This window comes from Eurytemora carolleeae, unplaced genomic scaffold (genome assembly GCF_000591075.1).
Source record: "Eurytemora carolleeae unplaced genomic scaffold, Eaff_2.0 scaffold278, whole genome shotgun sequence".
In the NCBI taxonomy this organism is placed as follows: Eukaryota; Metazoa; Arthropoda; class Copepoda; order Calanoida; family Temoridae; genus Eurytemora; species Eurytemora carolleeae.
Genome location: NW_019396399.1, coordinates 156,182 through 174,959, shown reverse-complemented (window position 1 = coordinate 174,959; position 18,778 = coordinate 156,182). Strand labels below are relative to the sequence as shown.

Below are 18,778 nucleotides of genomic sequence, written 5' to 3'. Positions count from 1 at the left end.
ACCTTAATGGAGAGCCCCCCGTTCTAAATTTGAGTAAGAGGAATATAATGTAGAATATATCTCCTTCTTATTCTTGTCAGATCTGTATTCTACCCGGAGAAAGGATCTATATGTCATGTATGAAGTATTCTTGTTTAAAATGGTTTCAACTTGGTTAAATTGTCAAGTTTATTTTGGATATTTTTATGCATACAAGGCAAAGATTCAAGTCCATTTAATTTAGATCTTTAAGTCAATTTTTTGTTAATTTTGTCATGTATTATTTACTTGTTAATACAGTTTGCATTTTTTTTCTGTAAATTTGCTAATTCATAATTACCCGTCCGTTTTTATTTGACTGATTTAAATCAAATACTCTGGCAATTTTTTTTAATTGTCTAAATATATTTTACTAAAAATCTACTATGTATAATGTGTTATGCTATATATTCTATGCTAATTATGTGTGCAATAAACATAGTTAAATGAGTAAATTTTAAAACATGATAAAATCAAAATTTTTAAAAATTCGTTGTAAAGGATTTTAGGTACAATAGTTTCAGTAAAAGTAAATATTTGCATTTAATGTTATAGCGCCGATATAAGGATTTATCTCTAACTGGATAATGAGATTGATAGAAAGATAGATGTTACCGCCATGCAATTTCTATTGGTTCAGAATAGACACCAAACACATGGCTGAACCCTGATTGGATCAGGCGCTAATGGACTCGGCATACTAGAGTGGGTATTTGGATATCAACAATTGAACAGAAATGTTAAGTGACCCTATAGGCCAAGATGGCAATGCCTGATATTCTTTAAAGCTTTGTCTACTCAATTATTAACCAGATTTCAATGTTGTTGTTTTTTAAACTGAATATTTCTAATAATAATAATAATAATAATCTTGATAAGGAGAGAGAACCTTTATTGGGAGAGATAATCTTGATAAGGAGAGAGAACCTTTATTGGGAGAGATAATCTTTATGAGGAGAGAGAACCTTTATAGGGAGAGATAATCTTGATAAGGAGAGATAATCTTTATGAGGAGAGAGAACCTTTATTGGGAGATATAATCTTGATAAGGAGAGAGAACCTTTATTGTGAGAGATAATCTTGATAAGGAGAGATAACTTTGCAGAGAAGAGAGAACCTTAAAGGAGAGAGATAATCTTAATGAGATGAGAAAACCTAATTGGAGATCTTTCTCTTGCCGGACCAGCGCCATTTCCTTTCCCTTTATTCCTGTTCCCTGGGCTGAACCCATTGGATCAGGCGCTAATGGACTCGGCATACAAGAGTGGGTATTTGGATATCAACAATAGAACAGAAATGTTAAGTGAGCCTCTAGGCCAAAATGGCAATGCCCGAATCACAACGATATTCTTTAAAGCTTCATCTATTCAATTATGAACCAGATTTCAATGTTGTTGTTTTTAAACTGAATATTTTTAATTGTGGCCTCTCTAGTAGAACCTTCATAAGTATAGAGAGTCTTAACAAGGAGAGAGATTCTCAATCAATAAGGAGAAATGCCCTCAACAGATGAGGACACACTCTCAAAGAGGACCGAAGCGTAGCAAGGAAGAACCTTTTTGTGGAGAGGTAATCTCAAATAAGGATGGAGAACCTTTATTGGGAGAGATTATCTTGATAAGGAGAGATAACTTTGAAGAGAAGAGAATACCTTAAAGGAGAGAGATAATCTTAATGAGATGAGAAAACCTAATTGGAGAGGGATATTCTTAATGGAGAGAGATAACTTTGAAGAGAAGATAGAACCTTAATGGAGATAGATAATCTTAATGAGATGAGAAAACCTTAATGGAGAGAGATAATCTTAATGAAGAGAAAGAAGCTGTATTGAGAGAGTTTATCTTTATAAGGAGAGAGAACCTTTATTGGGAGAGATATTCTTGATAAGGAGAAAGAAGAACCTTTATTGGGAGAGATAATCTTGATAAGGAGAAAGAACCTGTATGGAGAGAGATAATCTTGGTAAGGAGAGAGAACCTGTATTGGGAGAGATAACTTTGTAGAGAAGAGAAAACCTAATTGGAGAGGGATATTCTGAATGGAGAGAGATAACTTTGAAGAGAAGATAGAACCTTAAAGGAGAGAGATAATCTTAATGAGATTATAAAACCTAATTGGAGAGGGATATTCTTAATGGAGAGAGATAACTTTGTAGAAAAGATAGAACCTTAATGGAGAGAGATAATCTTAATGAAGAGAAAGAAACTGTATTGAGAGAATTTATCTTTATAAGGAGAGAGAACCTTTATGAGGAGAGAGAACCTTTATTGGGAGAGATAACTTTGCAGAGAAGAGAGAACCTAATTGGAGAGGGATAATCTTAATGGAGAGAGATAACTTTGAAGAGAAGATAGAACCTGTATGGAGAGAGATAATCCTTATGAGAAGAGAAAACCTAATTGGAGAGGGATATTTTGAATGATCAAGAGAGACAACTTTGAAGAGAAGATTTAATGTGTAGAGAGAACATTATTATAAGAGACCTTAGTGATATACGAGAATCTTAATGTGTAGAGAGAACATTATTATAAGAGAGCTTAGTGATATACGAGAACCTTAATGTGAAGAGACAACATTATTATAAGAGAGCTTAGTGATATACGAGAACCTTAATGTGTAGAGAGAACATTATTAAAAGAGAGCTTAATGATAAACGAGAACCTTAATGTGAAGAGACAACATTATTATAAGAGAGCTTAGTGATATACGAGAACTTTGATGTGTAGAGAGAACATTATTATAAGAGAGCTTATTGATATACGAGAACCTTAATGAGTAGAGAGAACATTATTATAAGAGAGCTGAATGATAAACGAGAACCTTAATGAGTAGAGAGAACATTATTATAAGAGAGCTGAATAATAAACGAGAACCTTAATGTGTAGAGCATATAAAGATGAAAGAGAACATGAATGAGAGGAAAAAAATGTAATAAAAAAGAACCTGAAGAACCTGAAAGAAAAATCAAGTACTAATCTCTGTTTGGATGTCCGGTCATAACTCAGCTCTTAGCTTGGTTTAAACGATTCTAAATTGAGTGGGTTGATTATTTTAAAGAAAGTTCAGTTTCCAGGCTAAGCTGGGTTCCCAAGCTAGTGAATAAATAAAATTATTATAGGAGGAACCTCACAAAAGATGACTATTCAATAACAGACTAATATATGTATACAGAGTTATTCAATTTTATTTCTATACAAATCATGCTTTGCTGCGTTGTAAACTTATTCAATTCCTTTGTCACACTATTCAAATCTAAGAATTCGACAAGTTTTATGTCGTCATTTAAAACATCCTTAACTGGTATCCTTGTATGTTGACTGTATTGCATGAAAGGAGAGTATACCAAGGATATCTAGTTTAGGTATGAAGGACGCCGACTAGACTAATCTAACCATTTAATAAACACTGCAGTTCATTTTATAATCTCACTCAGAGACAAACTTTCTCAAGATATTACATCTTCTCGAGCTATTAAACTTTTTAAACTCCATCATTGTTGGAGAGTTCAGTGATTGTGCTATAGAGAAAAGAACAACATTTTAAATGTTATAAAGACGACGTTATTACATTATTATCATGAATTCTTATAGTTAGAAGGTCCTGCTTTCTTGATTTCTCAATAATTAGATAGTTCTGGGGAAAATACAACTATTTTCCCCACGGGTGAAAAGGTACATCAAGTATGTGTCATAAAACACCGCGACCGAGCCGGCCGGTCATTCAAGGGACTGTCGACGTAATTTCAAGTGACCGGCCCACTTTCTACCCTACAAACCTTGTTTTTCTAACTAAAAGTTGACAAATTCCGCTAGTGGTATCTCTGTAAAAGCGACTTGCGGATTTTTGCAGCAGGGACAAAAAAAAATAAAATTGTCAGAATATTACTACTGTTCTAAAACTACGATAACTTCTTCATTGTTTCTCTGATAAAAGGTTTAAAATGCAACCGAATGCAAATCTGTTCATGGAGGACACTTGAAACTATTTGACACTCCCTTTGTTTTTAATTAAATCTAGAAGTGACAATGTGACCATTGGAACCAGATTTTATGAATAGCAAGAAGTAGTTGAACTGTGTAGACTAAGTTTAACCACATCTTTAAACTTGAATCGGCGCACAAGAGGTTAAACTTTTCTACTCAGTTCAACTACTTCCCACTATTTACTATATTTGGTCCCTCCTGTAATATTTGTAAATATACTTTTTTAAACTTTTCTGAACATATTTATTTAAAATATCATCATAATTTTGCATCCTTCATACAAACAACTATCCTTCCATTTTTAAATTTTTAACTTTAAGATTTGAAATATAATATTACTGTTGCAGTTTCTAGTTTCTAGTTTTGCACCAAACCTCTTATTTCAAATTTAATATTTGAACATATTTATATTTGTTTTTGATATTTGCAAAAAGATTTTAAATTAATTAAATGTAAAATACAATGTTTTCTGGTACATTTGAGCGATGCGTTAAAAGATTGTTCAGATATTTGAGAAAAGCTGTAGGTATCAATTCTTTCGGTCTTAACTCTCATTTATAGTTCTCAAAATAAATGTTAAAACAAAATATCTGAAAAATCAAAATGGCTTAAAAAATAAACTCATGCTTTTCAAATGTTTTTTTTTATATACTGTATTCTTGTAGATTTTTAATATAATGTATTCTTGTAGATTTTTAATATACTGTATTCTTTCAGATTTTTAATATACTGTACTTTTTCAGATTTTTTATATGCTGTACTTTTTCAGATTTTTTATATACTGTATTCTTTCAGATTTTTTAAATGATTGTTGACGTTAGGATTAGTTCTGGTGTTATCCAAGTTCTCCTGGTTCTTCTCATTCTACCGAAGGAATCAGAGTCGGTTACTACTATAGTACAGACCCTGAGCTCAAGGAAACCTTAACTTTAAAATACCCTTGAACAATGAACATAAGTCTTTACTACAAACTCAACTTTTCTAACCCCTATATATTTGCAATTTGATGGTGTATATATTTGATATTTAAAACTTAGATTATTTAATCTAAAGAATTCATAGCTTGAGATATTTAAGGTCTGCATAAGGATTAGAAAATTGTTGCAAAGATTCAATTTCTATGAAAAGAGATGCATTTTTCAGAACTTTCACTTAGTTCCACCAAATATTTTTTAAGTATTTGAAAAATTAAAAAATCAGCTGTTCTTAAAATATTTACATTAACTATTTTTGATTTGAATCATAGGTTTTCCCTCAGGTTACGTTGTAAAACTTGTGTTTAGTATTTGAGGATTAAACTGGTGAATGCCATACATAGTCCCTTCAATTAAATAGACTGGGCTAATTACTCTCTTTAGAGATATAAACCTAATTAGATTCTTAAAGGATGACAATTATATGAATTTTTATTCAAATTATTCTCTACAATAAAGGCTAATGTTTTCAGGGGGGTGCCCCTCCGTGCAGAATATTTTCCAAGGTTGTATAATAAGCTTGGAATTACTCTCCATGCGCTTCAATGTACAAAATATGTCATCTCCTAGGATAGATAGATTAAAACCTAATATGACATCACTGATTATTGAGGCGAGAGTGACGACGTCATATTAGGTTTTTATCGATCTATCTATCTCAGGAGACGACATTTTTCGTACATTGGAGTGCATCGAGACTCGAGAGTTACCAACCTTATTATACAACCTTTATATTTTCTTAATTAAAGTTAAGTTCTGAATATAGATACGGGATGGTGCTGGGTGGATATGGACCAGGGTATTCAGAACTACAAGGAGTAGAGATACTTTCACACACTGGAGTCTGTAGTGGAGTAGTTAGGTAGGATTAGTATCCAGTATGCAGTGAAGTAGCTGGGTAGGAGTAGTATACTGTATACAATGGAGTAGTTAGGAAGGAGTAGTATACTGAATACAGTGAAGTAGTTAGGTAGGAGTAGTATCCTGCAACGGTGGAGTAGTTAGGTAGGAGTAGTATACTGTGTACAGTGGAGTAGTTAGGTAGGAGTAGTATACTGTATACAGTGGAGTAGTTAGATAGGAGTAGTATACTGAATACAGTGGAGTAGTTAGATAGGAGTAGTATACTGTAAACAGCGGAGTAGCTAGATAGGAGTAGTATACTGTATACAGTGGAGTAGTTAGGTAGGAGTAGTATACTGTGTACAGTGGAGTAGTTAGATAGGAGTAGTATACTGTAAACAGCGGAGTAGTTAGATAGGAGTAGTATACTGAATACAGCGGAGTAGTTAGATAGGANTTTTATTTTCAACCCGGATATATTTGGATTTTATATTCCACAGCTTGGGAATCCAGCTTTGCCTGGAAACTAAACTTTCTCTAAAAAAATCAGCCCATTCAAATTAGAATTTTTTAACCAAGCTAAGAACGTGGTTTCATGTTTTATGATCAGACATACAACAGACAGACATACAACAGACAGACAGACAGACAGACAGTAGAGATCACTACTTTATATGCATAGAAAATGTTGATTTTGATAACGATCCTTGGTTTATTTTGAATAATAGAGCAATTTTAATTTAGTTTATTAAAGATTCGGTTGGAGAATCTTAAATTTAAACAGTTGAAGCAAAATCATAAAGATTTTTGCGATAGCCAATCTTGTTTCTAATAAAATTGTATTTGTTCTTTGTTCTATAATTGTTGATTCTCATGTAAACTAAGTTTTATGTTCTTCTAAATTTAAGGTTTTTTCCAGGGTGTTCAAAATGCCATGTTTTTCTTTATACTGGGTTCCTAGTTTCCCTGTATACAAGGTTCTTATAGGTTCTATTGTATAACAGGTTCTAGGTTCTCCTGCATACCAGGTTCCAGGTTCTCCTGTATACCAGGTTCCATATTCTCCTATATTACAGGTTACAGGTTCTTCTATATACCAGGTACTTAGATCTCCTATATACCAGGTTCCTAGTTCCCCTGTATACCAGGTTCTAGGTTTTATAGTATACCAGATTTCAGGTTCTATTGTATACCAGGTTTCAGGTTCTATTGTATACCAGGTTCCAGGTTCTAATGTATACCAAGTTCTCCTTTATACCAAGTTCCAGATTCTCCTATATACCAGCTTCCAGTTTTTTCTAGATACAAGGTTCCAGTTAGTGCACACCAGGTTCCGGGTTTTCCTGACTAGAATGTTTAAGGTTCTCCTGAATACTAGGTTCCAGATTTACCTGGATACCAGGTAACATGATCTCCTGTATACCAGATTCCAGGTCCTCGTGCATACAAGGTTCCATGTTTTCCCAAATACCAGGCTCAGGTTGTTCTTCTAAATACAAAGGTCCAGAGTTTTCTGCATGGTAGGTTCCAGGTTCTTCAGTGTACTAGGTTCCATGTTCTCCTGTATAGAAGGTTCCACTGTATACCTGCTTCCAGTAGTTTCTCCTAGATACGATGTTCCACTTACTGTATATTGCAGTTCCGGGTTTTCCTATATAGAAGATTCCGGGTTCTCCCATATTCCAGGTTTCAATATTTGAAAAACTTCATCTATTCCTGGTGTAAGTTTTACACCAACTTATTCCTTTCACAATATTGAATTCCTTAGGAGAATTATTACCTTAACCTTTGTAAAGATTCCATCAGGGATAAGGATATTGATCGTCCTCCTACTTCGATCCCTGAGTAAGTTTCTTCTGAACAATACAATGGTCCACCAGTGGACGTCTCTGACAATGTGCGTCCTAATTATCTATCATCAGATAAGATCGTGAGACATTTAGTTGTAATTTTCGTCGTTTTTTGGGTGCAACTGTAATTTTATAGGATTCAAGACTAGGGTCAGCTGATAACTTCTTAGTTTGGCTGAGAAGCATCTAGGTCCATGGATTAGAAATATCTAATAGATACCATACTTTACAATCTTGGAAACAAAGTTGAGACATTTATTTCTATGATCTGAGAGGGATATAGGGTGGAAGGGATGGTAGGATGGGTATGGAGAGTGGAAGGGTTTGTAAGGAGGGGGATGGGGGAGGGATGTGAGGGTTGAAGGGTTGGTAGGAGGGGGATGGGGAGGGATGGAGGGTTGGTAGGATGGTAGGAGGGGATGAAAGAGGGATGAATTGACAGAATATTCATGGAATGCTGACAAAAATATGTGTCAAGGAATAAATTGGAAAACTGTGTTAAAGGAATTCGAATATTAGAATATCAATCTCCAACAGAACCTTTTTTGTTTTAGTGATATTCCGTCCCAGATATCCAGGTACCTAGGGGATGTGTCTGGTATAGCTGAGTACCTGGAGCAAACGGTAGGTTTTCATATGCTTATTTGGTCCTACATTATCACCTTAATCTATTTTGTCATTAACTTTCATTAATAAAATGTTTTCCGATAAAACGTTTTAGATTAGTTTGTATTCCGCCAATAGCCTGTTCCTTCCCGGTTCAACCTTAGACGGCACCAATACATTTTAAGATAATTTCCTCATTATCTCTTAGTAGATATCTAGTTTATCCACCATCAGATTTAAACTTAAATCCCTTTATTTTACGGTTTAAGTCAGAATAGCTAAGCGCTCTTTTCCAACCAAAAGTTTCGACATGAGGTTTCAGAACAAGTATAATTACAATTTCTCTTGTTTTATTGTAATTAATTTCGGGTGGTAAGATTTTCTAAATATTGAATAATATTCAGGTTGTATTCTGTAGACATAGCTTCTGCTGGAAACTAAACCTGAGAGAAAATACATGGAACCAAACAGGAGGTTTACAGGTATTTTATAGGATACATGGAACCAAACTGTAGGTTTACAGGTGTTGATAGGATACATGAAACCAAACAGGAAGTTTACAGGTAGTTTATAGGATACATGGAACCAAACTGTAGGTTTACAGGTCCTTAATAGGATACATGAAATCGAACAAGGTTACCTTAGTTTGTACTTAAAGAAAAAAATTTGTTACATGAAGTACACGGAGAGCTAGAAAACATCCCGAAACTGATATAGATACTTTAAAATTTTGAAGTCGTCATCTCGGATGTGCGTGCATTATAGTATTTGTTTCCGTATCAACTACATATTTTATTGAAAATCAACCAAACTACATATTTCAAGTTTGAACGTGAGCATGCTGCGAGTGCGGAGGTTGGAGGACGGATGGTTGTTCTCGGAGGTAGATCTATTGATGAAGTGATGGGTGCACTAGAGATATATCATCTGGATACTGGAGAGTGGGAGGTTAAGGAGGAGTTAGCTCTTCAAACTCCGAGATATAGTTTCTGCGCAGCTCCAGGTATCGTCGAGAAAAAACTTCAAAAGTAGTTATACTAGCTATACCTAGTTAAACTCATTCTCGCTTTCATTAATTCCAACCACCGAATTCCAATATTTGTAGTAAACTCCAGTTCCCTGATAGTCATTGGAGGTTGGGACGGAGAGAATGCACTCTCCTCTGTAGAAATCTTGAACCTGGAGACAGGAAGGTGGGAGAAAGGAAGCGACCTGCCTGAACCTAGTTACGGGCATGCTTGTCTTCATACCGAAGTGGGCGGGAAGGAAGGGATAATGGTTACGGGCGGAGCACTTACAGGTTAGATCCATTACTTTTACATTGTTTAAAGGGACCGTCTACGTAATTTCAATTGACCTCCTAAGTCTCCATAAAAACAGGCGCATGTCCGATTCAAACGGTACCCTTTATGAAAATTTCCTTTTTTGTGAATTATTTCCTATTGGGGGTTTTCTAAAAAAGGATTCGAGGATTCATGTATCAGAAGAAAAGAATTGTAAGATTTCAACACTTTTTCAGACAATATCGACAACGACAATATATGCCTAAATTTGACTCTATAAAAGATTAATGGGAACCGTTGTTAGTCGGGAATGTAACTTTTTAAATATGGGGGGGGGTCATTTGAGTTTACGAAGACAGTCCCTTTAATATTTAAATATGGGGAGGGCACTTGAGTTTACGTATAGACAGTCCCTTTAATATTTGAAATTATAAAATATTCAGATTTGCAAATAATTTTCCTAGAAAACGAAATAAACTATGAGATGATTACGTTATTTTTTCTCTGTCTCTCTATATATGGATAGATAAATGATAGATATATATTTCGGCTAACATCACAGTAAATACATTTTTAATTTTATAATTTAGAACTAAAATATCACTAGCCAGGGCTCCAGCCTAACCATTTATTTATTTATTTATTTATTTATAGATACATTTTATTTATATATCTCTATTTTCCATCTTTACTAGTTATTAAAGTAATTGCATTTAGAATAAAACCTATCGAAGAGGTTGACAAAATGTGTAAGTCATTGCATACCAATTTTATATTTGCAGTTGACTTTCTCTTTTTCCTTCCAACTGCCATCATAAACAAGATTGAGTTTTATATAGAGAAGGATGTTTTCAAAATAGAATTTGTCTTTTTTTAAACTTTTAGTTAGATTTTTTTGGTTTGTTTGCATCACTTTTTGTCGGTTTGATGCATCAGTTATTGTCGGTTTGTTTGCATCATTTTTCGTCTATTTGGGTGTACAAGGTTTTGTCAGTTTTTTTTGTCTTCACTTTTTGTCGGTTTGATGCATCAGTTTTTGTCGGTTTGTTTGGATGCGCTTTTGTTGGTTCGTTTGCATTAGTTTTTGTCTATTTGGGTGAACCAGGTTTTCTCAGTTATTTTGTCATAACTTTTTGTCGGTTTGTTGCATCAATTTATATCAGAGACCGCTTAAATAATTTATTTAATTCAAGATTTTCGAAAAATCATTATTTTGTACAAACCTTCTTTGCCACAAGCGGGGGTGGACAGGGGGGGGCGGTAGGACCTTCGCACCCCCATGAGATTTCAGAATAGTTCATCAATAGTACTTAAGGGTAACAAAACCTAGTGCAAAACAGGAAAAATATCTATCTTTAAAAATATTTTCGCCTGCGGCACGTCTTTTTGTTCCTAAATCTAGTTATTTTTGGTTCATAAATAAATTTAGCTCCTCCCTCACTTAAATCCTGTATCCACCCCTGGCCACAAGTTCTGATTTTTTATTTTATTTTCAACCCGATCTTTGATATTTCAAACAATGAGTTCCGAAAGGTCAAATATTCTAAGCTTAAAAATAATATCAAAGATGTTCACCTACAAGGTGAACGGATATATAAGGATGAGAAAATGTGAGTTTGTCAGTTATACCGGAATATAATGTTAAATATGTTGCAGATCAAATATCAAACTTTTTATCTCTGAGATCGTGAGTAAAACTGCAGAACAACAATTCTCTCAAAATAAGATCAAGTTTTGTTTTATATCCTGCGTCTAATAATAACATTTTGGAATTGGTTTTGCATATTTAAGTATGGTTAGAATTGAACAATATACAGAACTATGTAATTTCTAGAATAGCATTCGAAAATGTTCTCTTCTCCACAACATCATGCAAATTTATTCTTAAGTTAGGAAACAGAAAACATTCATTACTTATTCATATGAACTGACTTGAAAGTCAAGTCTAAGGTAGTTTTATAACGCTTTTTTGCAATGCCAACTCGACAAGGTTTGTCCAAATCAAAATTGCCCGCCAGTTTTTTTTTATTTTCGCAAAATCGTTATTTAAAAATTATGACCCAGAAAATATGATGCCTGCTTTTAAATTTCATCCTGAAAGAGACTTGCCTAAATGTTGACTGGCCGCAGGCAAGGTTTTTCAAATCCATTCTTAAAAATCGAATAAAAGTAGCTAGAAGCTAGTAAGATAAAATTGTAAGAGAATAAGTAAGATAAAATTGTAAGAGAATACGTAAGATAAAATTGTAAGAGAATAAGTAAGATAAAATTGTAAGAGAAGAAGTAAGATAAAATTGTAAGAGAAGAAGTAAGATAAAATTGTAAGAGAAGAAGTAAGATAAAATTTTAAGAAAAGAAGTAAGATACAATTGTAAGAAAAGAAGTAAGATAAAATTGTAAGAGAAGATGTAAGATAAAATTGTAAGAGTGAAATCTTTGGTGAAAAGTTTCTATGATTTCCAGCCTAGGGGGCTTGGCTGGGAGAACCCTCCCCTGGAATAAAAAATGTGAACCCCTGCGGACATATTCCTCTCTGAGCACCCTGAGCTAGATCTAATAAAGATCACGTCACATTATATATCTATAAAAATATAAAAACATAATATATGTATAAAAAATGTGAACCTCCGTGGACATGTTCCTGTATACAACCCTCTGAATCTTTGATAATATTTCTACCTGAGCTGATCTAATAAAGATCATGTCACATAATATATCTGTAAATATTGAAAGTATTCCTCTAGGACGGAAAGTCAGGTTCCTGGAACTAAAAACTGGGATTTGGTCAAACCTGCAAGATCTAACCTTCGGAACAGGTTTAATACATTTATTAACAATAAATAAACAAATAAAAAGAATATTTAAAGGGACAGTAGAAATATTTTATATTGATCCTTTATTTATAGAATGTCATGTCAACGGTTTGAACAAGAAAAAATATGCTGTTCGGTCCTTGCTTCTTTTTTTAATTTAATAATTTTAATTTAATTCAATGATTTAAAACCAATAAGGTCTCTGTAAAAGTGACTTACGCAATTTTGCTGATAAAAACAATAGGATTAGTTTTCAGAATTAAACACTTTTCAAGCTAGAAAAAACGAAGATATCCTCCCCAAGGGTGTACATTTTAATATAAAATGGAGGATCAATTGAAATTACAGTTACAGTCCCTTTAAAGGAATCCAAAAAAGGGTAACCCACAAAAGATGAGACTTTACCGCGACGTTATTATTCAATTTTCTTCTTATGTTCTGGGTTCCTTGTAAGTATAAAGTAGAAGAAAATATTTCCCCGTCATATCATCAAATTTGAAGAGGTTTTGGTCGTCTTCAATATCTATTATTTTTGATATATTTCTTCAACAACACATTCAGAGTTTTGCAGCGTAATTCAAGTTTATTATATTAAGAATGACAAAAATTACAAGAATGACAAAAATTACAAGAATGACAAGAATTACAAGAATTACAAGAATTACAAGAATTACAAGGAAGAAGATAGAGTGGAGGTTTTATAATTTTCTTAATAAGCTGAATAATCAGTTTTATTTTCTGTATATCAGCAACTTACCAGAATTACCCGTCAACTGCAAAGCAACCAAAAAAAACATAAATGATAAAATTGATAAAATTTCAAGAAATTTGTTTAATCTCTTTTAAAACTCATTTATTTTAGATTTCGAGGTTTCAAAAAGAGTAAAAAGTTTAATTTCCATTTCTAAAATGATAGATTTGAATAGATGAATTATATCTTTAGACGGACATAAACTGATCCTGGTGGAGGGTGTTCCAACTATAATCAGCTGGCAGAATATTCAACAATTCAACGGTTTGTATAAATTCACGACATTATACAAACGCAAAAAGTCATAACCCAGCTTAATAACGGCCGTAATGATTTTTACTTTTTTTTTACCATAATGTGTACTTTTTTCTTTTATATTAGTATTTAAAAAAATATTCTTCAAGTTTTTATTTTAAAGATTTAGAAAAACGAAAATCTAATTTTGGTCATTATATTGCAATTTATATTGAATTTTTGCATTTGCGTAATTGTTAATACATGGGTATGATCAGTATGATGGGTTATTTCTGTCAAATGAAATATTAAATCAATTCTAGATATTCTGAGATTTGTCTTTCAGCTGATCTGTATATCCCAGCTTTAATTATATCCCAGCTTTAATTATATCCCGGCTTTAATTATATCCTGATTTTTATTATATCCTGATTTTAATTATATCCCGGCTTTAATTATATCCCGGCTTTAATTGTATCCCGGCTTTAATTATATCCCGATTTCAATTATATCCCGGCTTTAATTATATCCCGATTTTAATTATATCCCGGCTTTAATTATATCCCGATTTTAATTATATCCCGGCTTTAATTATATCCCGGCTTTAAGCTTCCTCTTGTGAGTCTTTTTTCCTCTTCCAATCTTCATATTAACCGTTTTATTACATATTTGATCATATCAGAAATTATATTAATCCGAGATATTTTTATATTTTTATAATTCTAAACTTCTCCGAGCTTTTTATTTCTTCTTTTGTTACATCGTATTAGGTATTACCCCCTTTCCCCTGTAAGCTGTACCCCCTCCCCTCTGTAGGCTGAACCCCCTCCCCCTTTAGGCTGTACTCTCCCCCCCCGGTAGGCTGTACCTTTCCCCCTGTAGGCTTTACCTCCTCCCCCTGCTGTTTCTTTTCTCTTTCCCTTCTTTTTCCCTGCTGTTTCCCTTCTGTTTCACTGCTGTTTCCCTTCTGTATACTACAGTTTTCATTCTGTTTCCCTGTTGTTTATCTGTTGTTAACCTATTTTTTCCCGGCTGTTTCCCTTCTGTTTCCCTTCTTTTTTCTTCTGTTTCCCTGCTGTTTTCCATCTGCTTCGCGTCTGTTTACTGGAGTTTCTCTTTTGTTTCCCTGCTGTTTCTTCCCTGCTGTTTTATCTTCTGTTTCGCTTCTGTTTACTGCGGGTTTCATTATGTTTTTTTTCTGTTTCTTTTCCATGTTTCCCTGCTGTATCCTTGCTGTTTCTCTTTTGTTTTCCTGCAGCTTCCCTTGTATCCCTGATATTTCCTTTCTGTTTTGCTGCTATTTCCTTTCTGCTTCCCTTCTTCCTCACCGCTGTTTTCCTGATTCTTAGGCTGATGTTGCCTTATTGTTTACCTGCTGCTTCCCTTCTTCTTCACTGCTGTTTCCCTGATTCTCAGACTGCTGTTACCTTATTGTTTTCCTGCTGCTTCCCTTCTTCTTCACCGCTGTTTCCCTGATTCTCAGGCTGCTGTTACCTTATTGTTTTCTTGCTGCTTCCCTTCTTCTTCACCGCTGTGTCCACCATTCTCAGGCTGCTGTTATCTTATTGTTTTCCTGCTGCTTCCCTTCTTCTTCACCGCTGTTTCCCTGATTCTCAGGCTGCTGTTACCTTATTGTTTACCTGCTGCTTCCCTTCTTCTTCACCGCTGTTTCCCTGATTCTCAGGCTGCTGTTACCTTATTGCTTCCCTGCTGCATTCTTACTGCAACCCTGCTCCTTTCTTGTTTTAAAATGAGTTAGGCCAAGTTCCAGATTTCTTTATTTAGAAACTTTTTATTCACGCGACACATTTTAATTTTTTATATTAGAGTTCTAACTTGAAACACAAGGTTTCAACAGGGAGAATAGAATGGTGATTAGACAATTTATACAAGGGAAGTTGTACTAATGTACAGACCCCTAAACATATGGGACATAAGATCAGCATGTACAATAAAAGAAGCAAGGGGAGCAAGGTGAAATAAATCTTTAGATTTTAAATTTTCCATTCTAGAATATCTCTATTTACTCGGCGTTTTGAGCGCTTCAATCCACTCCATCTAGTATTCTAGCTTTTAGTCGATACGTCATTTTTACTTATGTCATTTTCTATGGTTAAAACTTCACTAGTCTGTCCTGGCCGCAGTGCTGGGTCCCCTAACTTATCCTGGCCGCAGTGCTGGGTCTCCTAACTTATCCTGGTCACAGTGCTGGGTCTCCTAATTTATCCTGGTCACAGTGCTGGGTCTCCTAATTTATCCTGGTCACAGTGCTGGGTCCCCTAATTTATCCTGGTCACAGTGCTGGGTCTCCTAACTTATCCTGGCCGCAGTGCTGGGTCCGCTTACTTATCCTGGTCACAGTGCTGGGTCCCATAACTTATCGTGGCTGGAGTGCTGGGTTCCCTGACTTATCCTGGCCGCAGTGCTGGGTCCCCTAACTTTTCCCGGCCGCAGTGCTGGGTCCCCTAACTTATCCTGGCCGCAGTGCTGGGTCTCCCAACTTATCCTGGCCGCAGTGCTGGGTCTCCCAACTTATCCCGGCCGCAGTGCTGGGTCCCCTAACTTATCCTGGCCGCAGTGCTGGGTCTCCCAACTTATCCTGGCCGCAGTGCTGGGTCCCCTAACTTATCGTGGCTGCAGTGCTGGGTCCCCTAATTTATCCTGGTCACAGTGCTGGGTCTCCTAACTTATCCTAGTCACAGTGCTGGGTCTCCCAACTTATCCTGGTCACAGTACTGGGTCCCCTAACTTATCGTGGCCGCAGTGCTGGGAATCCTAACTTATCTTGGCCGCGGTGCTGGGTCTCCTAACTTATCCTGGCCACAGTGCTGGGTCCCCTAACTTATCCTGGTCACAGTGCTGGGTCCCCTAACTTATCCCGGCCGCAGTGCTGGGCCCCCTAACTTATCCTGGCCGCAGTGCTGGGTCCCCTAACTTATCGTGGCTGCAGTGCTGGGTCTCCTAACTTATCCTGGNCCCCCCCCTCCGTACCATACCATTGCCTTAGCCCTTGAATCTAATCCTAAATATTTGATGGGATTGTTTATATATACATAGAAAAGAGTCATATAGCAAAATTAACGTTTTAAGTGTGTATTTTAACAAAATTACGCTTGCAAAAATGCGACTAGGAAAAATATCGTAGCTCTACTAGAAAAAGAGCCTAGGACTACATATATTCATGTTCTGATGTTGGTTTTAAAAACTGCGGATATACAGGATTAAAGGATTACAGGATTACAGGATTACAGGAATTACAATCTATATGTTTTGTGGTATTTCTATTAATCTTCTCTTCACCTTTATATATTCAGAAATTAACCAAACTAGTTTCTTCAAACATAAAAAGCTCCATTGAAAAATATTTTTTAAATAAATCAGGAATGCAAAATCTATATTTGGAGCTAAACTTCAGACCATATATTAAAATGATAAAGGCGTAATTTTATTTTCATTAATTTTTATGAAATAGTTTAGGTTTTAAATTTAAAATTTAAAATTTCTTTTTTAGGGTCTAGTTAAAAACTTGTTTCTTGTTTCTCTGCGCCTAGCCTACGAAACTTTTAAATCTTTTTCTTCGAAAGTTGATTTACAACTCCTCGAGTTCTTTATCTAAAACTTCATAACAAACCTCTTCTATAAATTGTTGACACTTTTTAAATCCCATAACAGATTGTACTTCACAAACCGTTTCTCTTAATATCTAGAAAACCAAACCAAACCTGTATTGTCTATAGAAGATGAATAATCAGCAGATATAATACAAGGGCTAAATCATTGAGTGATTAACCTATTATCTCTCTTCTATACTTGTATAATAGAGCTTATTCCTTTCTCAATATATTTATTCTTAGAATATCAAGCATGTTATTATTGGAAAAGTCTCACATTTAATTCCGTTTTCTTAATATCTGAAAAAAGGAATTTTATCATGTTTTCTAGTGAAACATATAGATTAGGATTTACACTGACATCATCTCTAAACCTTATGAACCTTCAAATACTGTAAAAACACGATTTTAGTATACTTGTTCAGGAACAAATTGGAACACTCCGATTAAATATCCTTGTTCAGAACACAATGGAACACTCTATTTTAATATCCTTGTTCAGGAACACGATGGAACACTCTATTTTAATATCCTTGTTCAGGAACACGATGGAACACTCTATTTAAATAATCTTGTTCAGGAGCACGATGGAACACTTTATTTAAATAATCTTGTTCAGGAGCACGATGGAACACTTTATTTAAATAATCTTGTTCAGGAGCACGATGAAACACTATATTTAAATAATCTTGTTCAGGAACACGATGGAACACTCTGTTTAAATATCCTTGTTCAGGAACACGATGGAACCTGGTGGATTATAGACTTGAGAACTCAAGATCAGCGTTTACAGTAACATCAGTTCCTAGTCATCTAATAAAATCTTGCTCATAACATAATACCATGTATCCTACCTCATGTATGTCGAGTCCTTTTTTAATAAATAAACTTATGTTAAAGGACCCAAATTGGTGATCCATTGTAATCTAGCCATGGATCCATTGTAATCTAGCCATGGATCCAGTAAAACTGTAGTCGTGCACTGAGCAATCCCTTATAGATCCCTTTTCCAGCTTTTAGCTTTCAGCTGTATCCATAGAAATCTACGAAATTTACCATGTTGCAAAATTGTATTCTCTAAATGTGCTAAATTAGGGCTTACACAGGCTTTAACAGAGAACAAATTAAACCGTTAATGAACAGCTAATTTTTACTGTTATTTTCAATGGTAATATCTATACCATCTTTTCTTAACTTTAATAAAGTACAATATGTTATGTACTTTATTAAAGAAGTTTAGTTTTTGCCACAAACTCTGATTTTCAAATCTCTATATCTTTGTAACCCAAATATATTTCAAACTGTAAATACTTATAGATAAAATAATCTAAGTTTGAAATATCAAAGGTTTGCACCACCAGGTTGCTAAGATATTGAGATCAGAAGATTTGAGTTTGTGGCAAAAACTCAATTCCTTTTAAGCGAATTTATCACACCTAATATTTCCCGTTGTAGGGCGATACAAATATACATGTTTATTTTCTTATGGTTATCGTGCGAAAAAAGTTTTCCTATGATTTTAACTTTTTCTAGTTTGTTATCGATCAAAATTAGAATATTTTCATAACTCACGTTTGGTGTGAAAATATTTTAATTTTGACCTCAAATAAACTAAAATAAAAAACCCGACAAAAACTTTTTCAGACCTAAAATTTCTATTACAATGACATAAAGATATACAAAATTAATAATAATAATTATATTAAATTTTCAAGATTTTTCATACATATCTCATATTTTCTTTGAATGGACAAATTTTAATTTAATGTTAAATTAAATTGAATATTTACGTACGTCACATCCGCCTTTCAA

The 18,778-nt window shown here is 34.4% G+C and overlaps 1 protein-coding gene across 1 annotated transcript; it reads left to right on the top strand.

Moving 5' to 3' along the window:
* The first annotated feature begins 4,800 nt into the window (after positions 1-4,800).
* LOC111702465 (kelch-like protein 12) lies at positions 4,801-17,868 on the top strand. The gene is made up of 9 exons (XM_023474161.1): positions 4,801-4,918; positions 5,742-5,837; positions 8,223-8,292; positions 8,679-8,756; positions 9,100-9,277; positions 9,380-9,574; positions 12,302-12,373; positions 13,314-13,385; positions 17,703-17,868. The coding sequence occupies exons 1-9, from the start codon at positions 4,806-4,808 to the stop codon at positions 17,798-17,800; spliced, it is 972 nt and encodes a 323-aa protein (XP_023329929.1). The 5' UTR covers positions 4,801-4,805; the 3' UTR covers positions 17,801-17,868.
* The last annotated feature ends 910 nt before the right edge of the window (positions 17,869-18,778 follow it).

Coding starts and splice junctions, on each gene's coding strand:
- LOC111702465 (XM_023474161.1), top strand. CDS start 4,806: ATGATTGTTGACGTTAGGATTAGTTCTGGTGTTATCCAAGTTCTCCTG. Junction 5,838..8,222: donor GTCTGTAGTGGAGTAGTTAG/GTAGGATTAGTA, acceptor TTTTTGTTTTAG/TGATATTCCGTCCCAGATAT. Junction 8,757..9,099: donor ACCAAACAGGAGGTTTACAG/GTATTTTATAGG, acceptor ACATATTTCAAG/TTTGAACGTGAGCATGCTGC.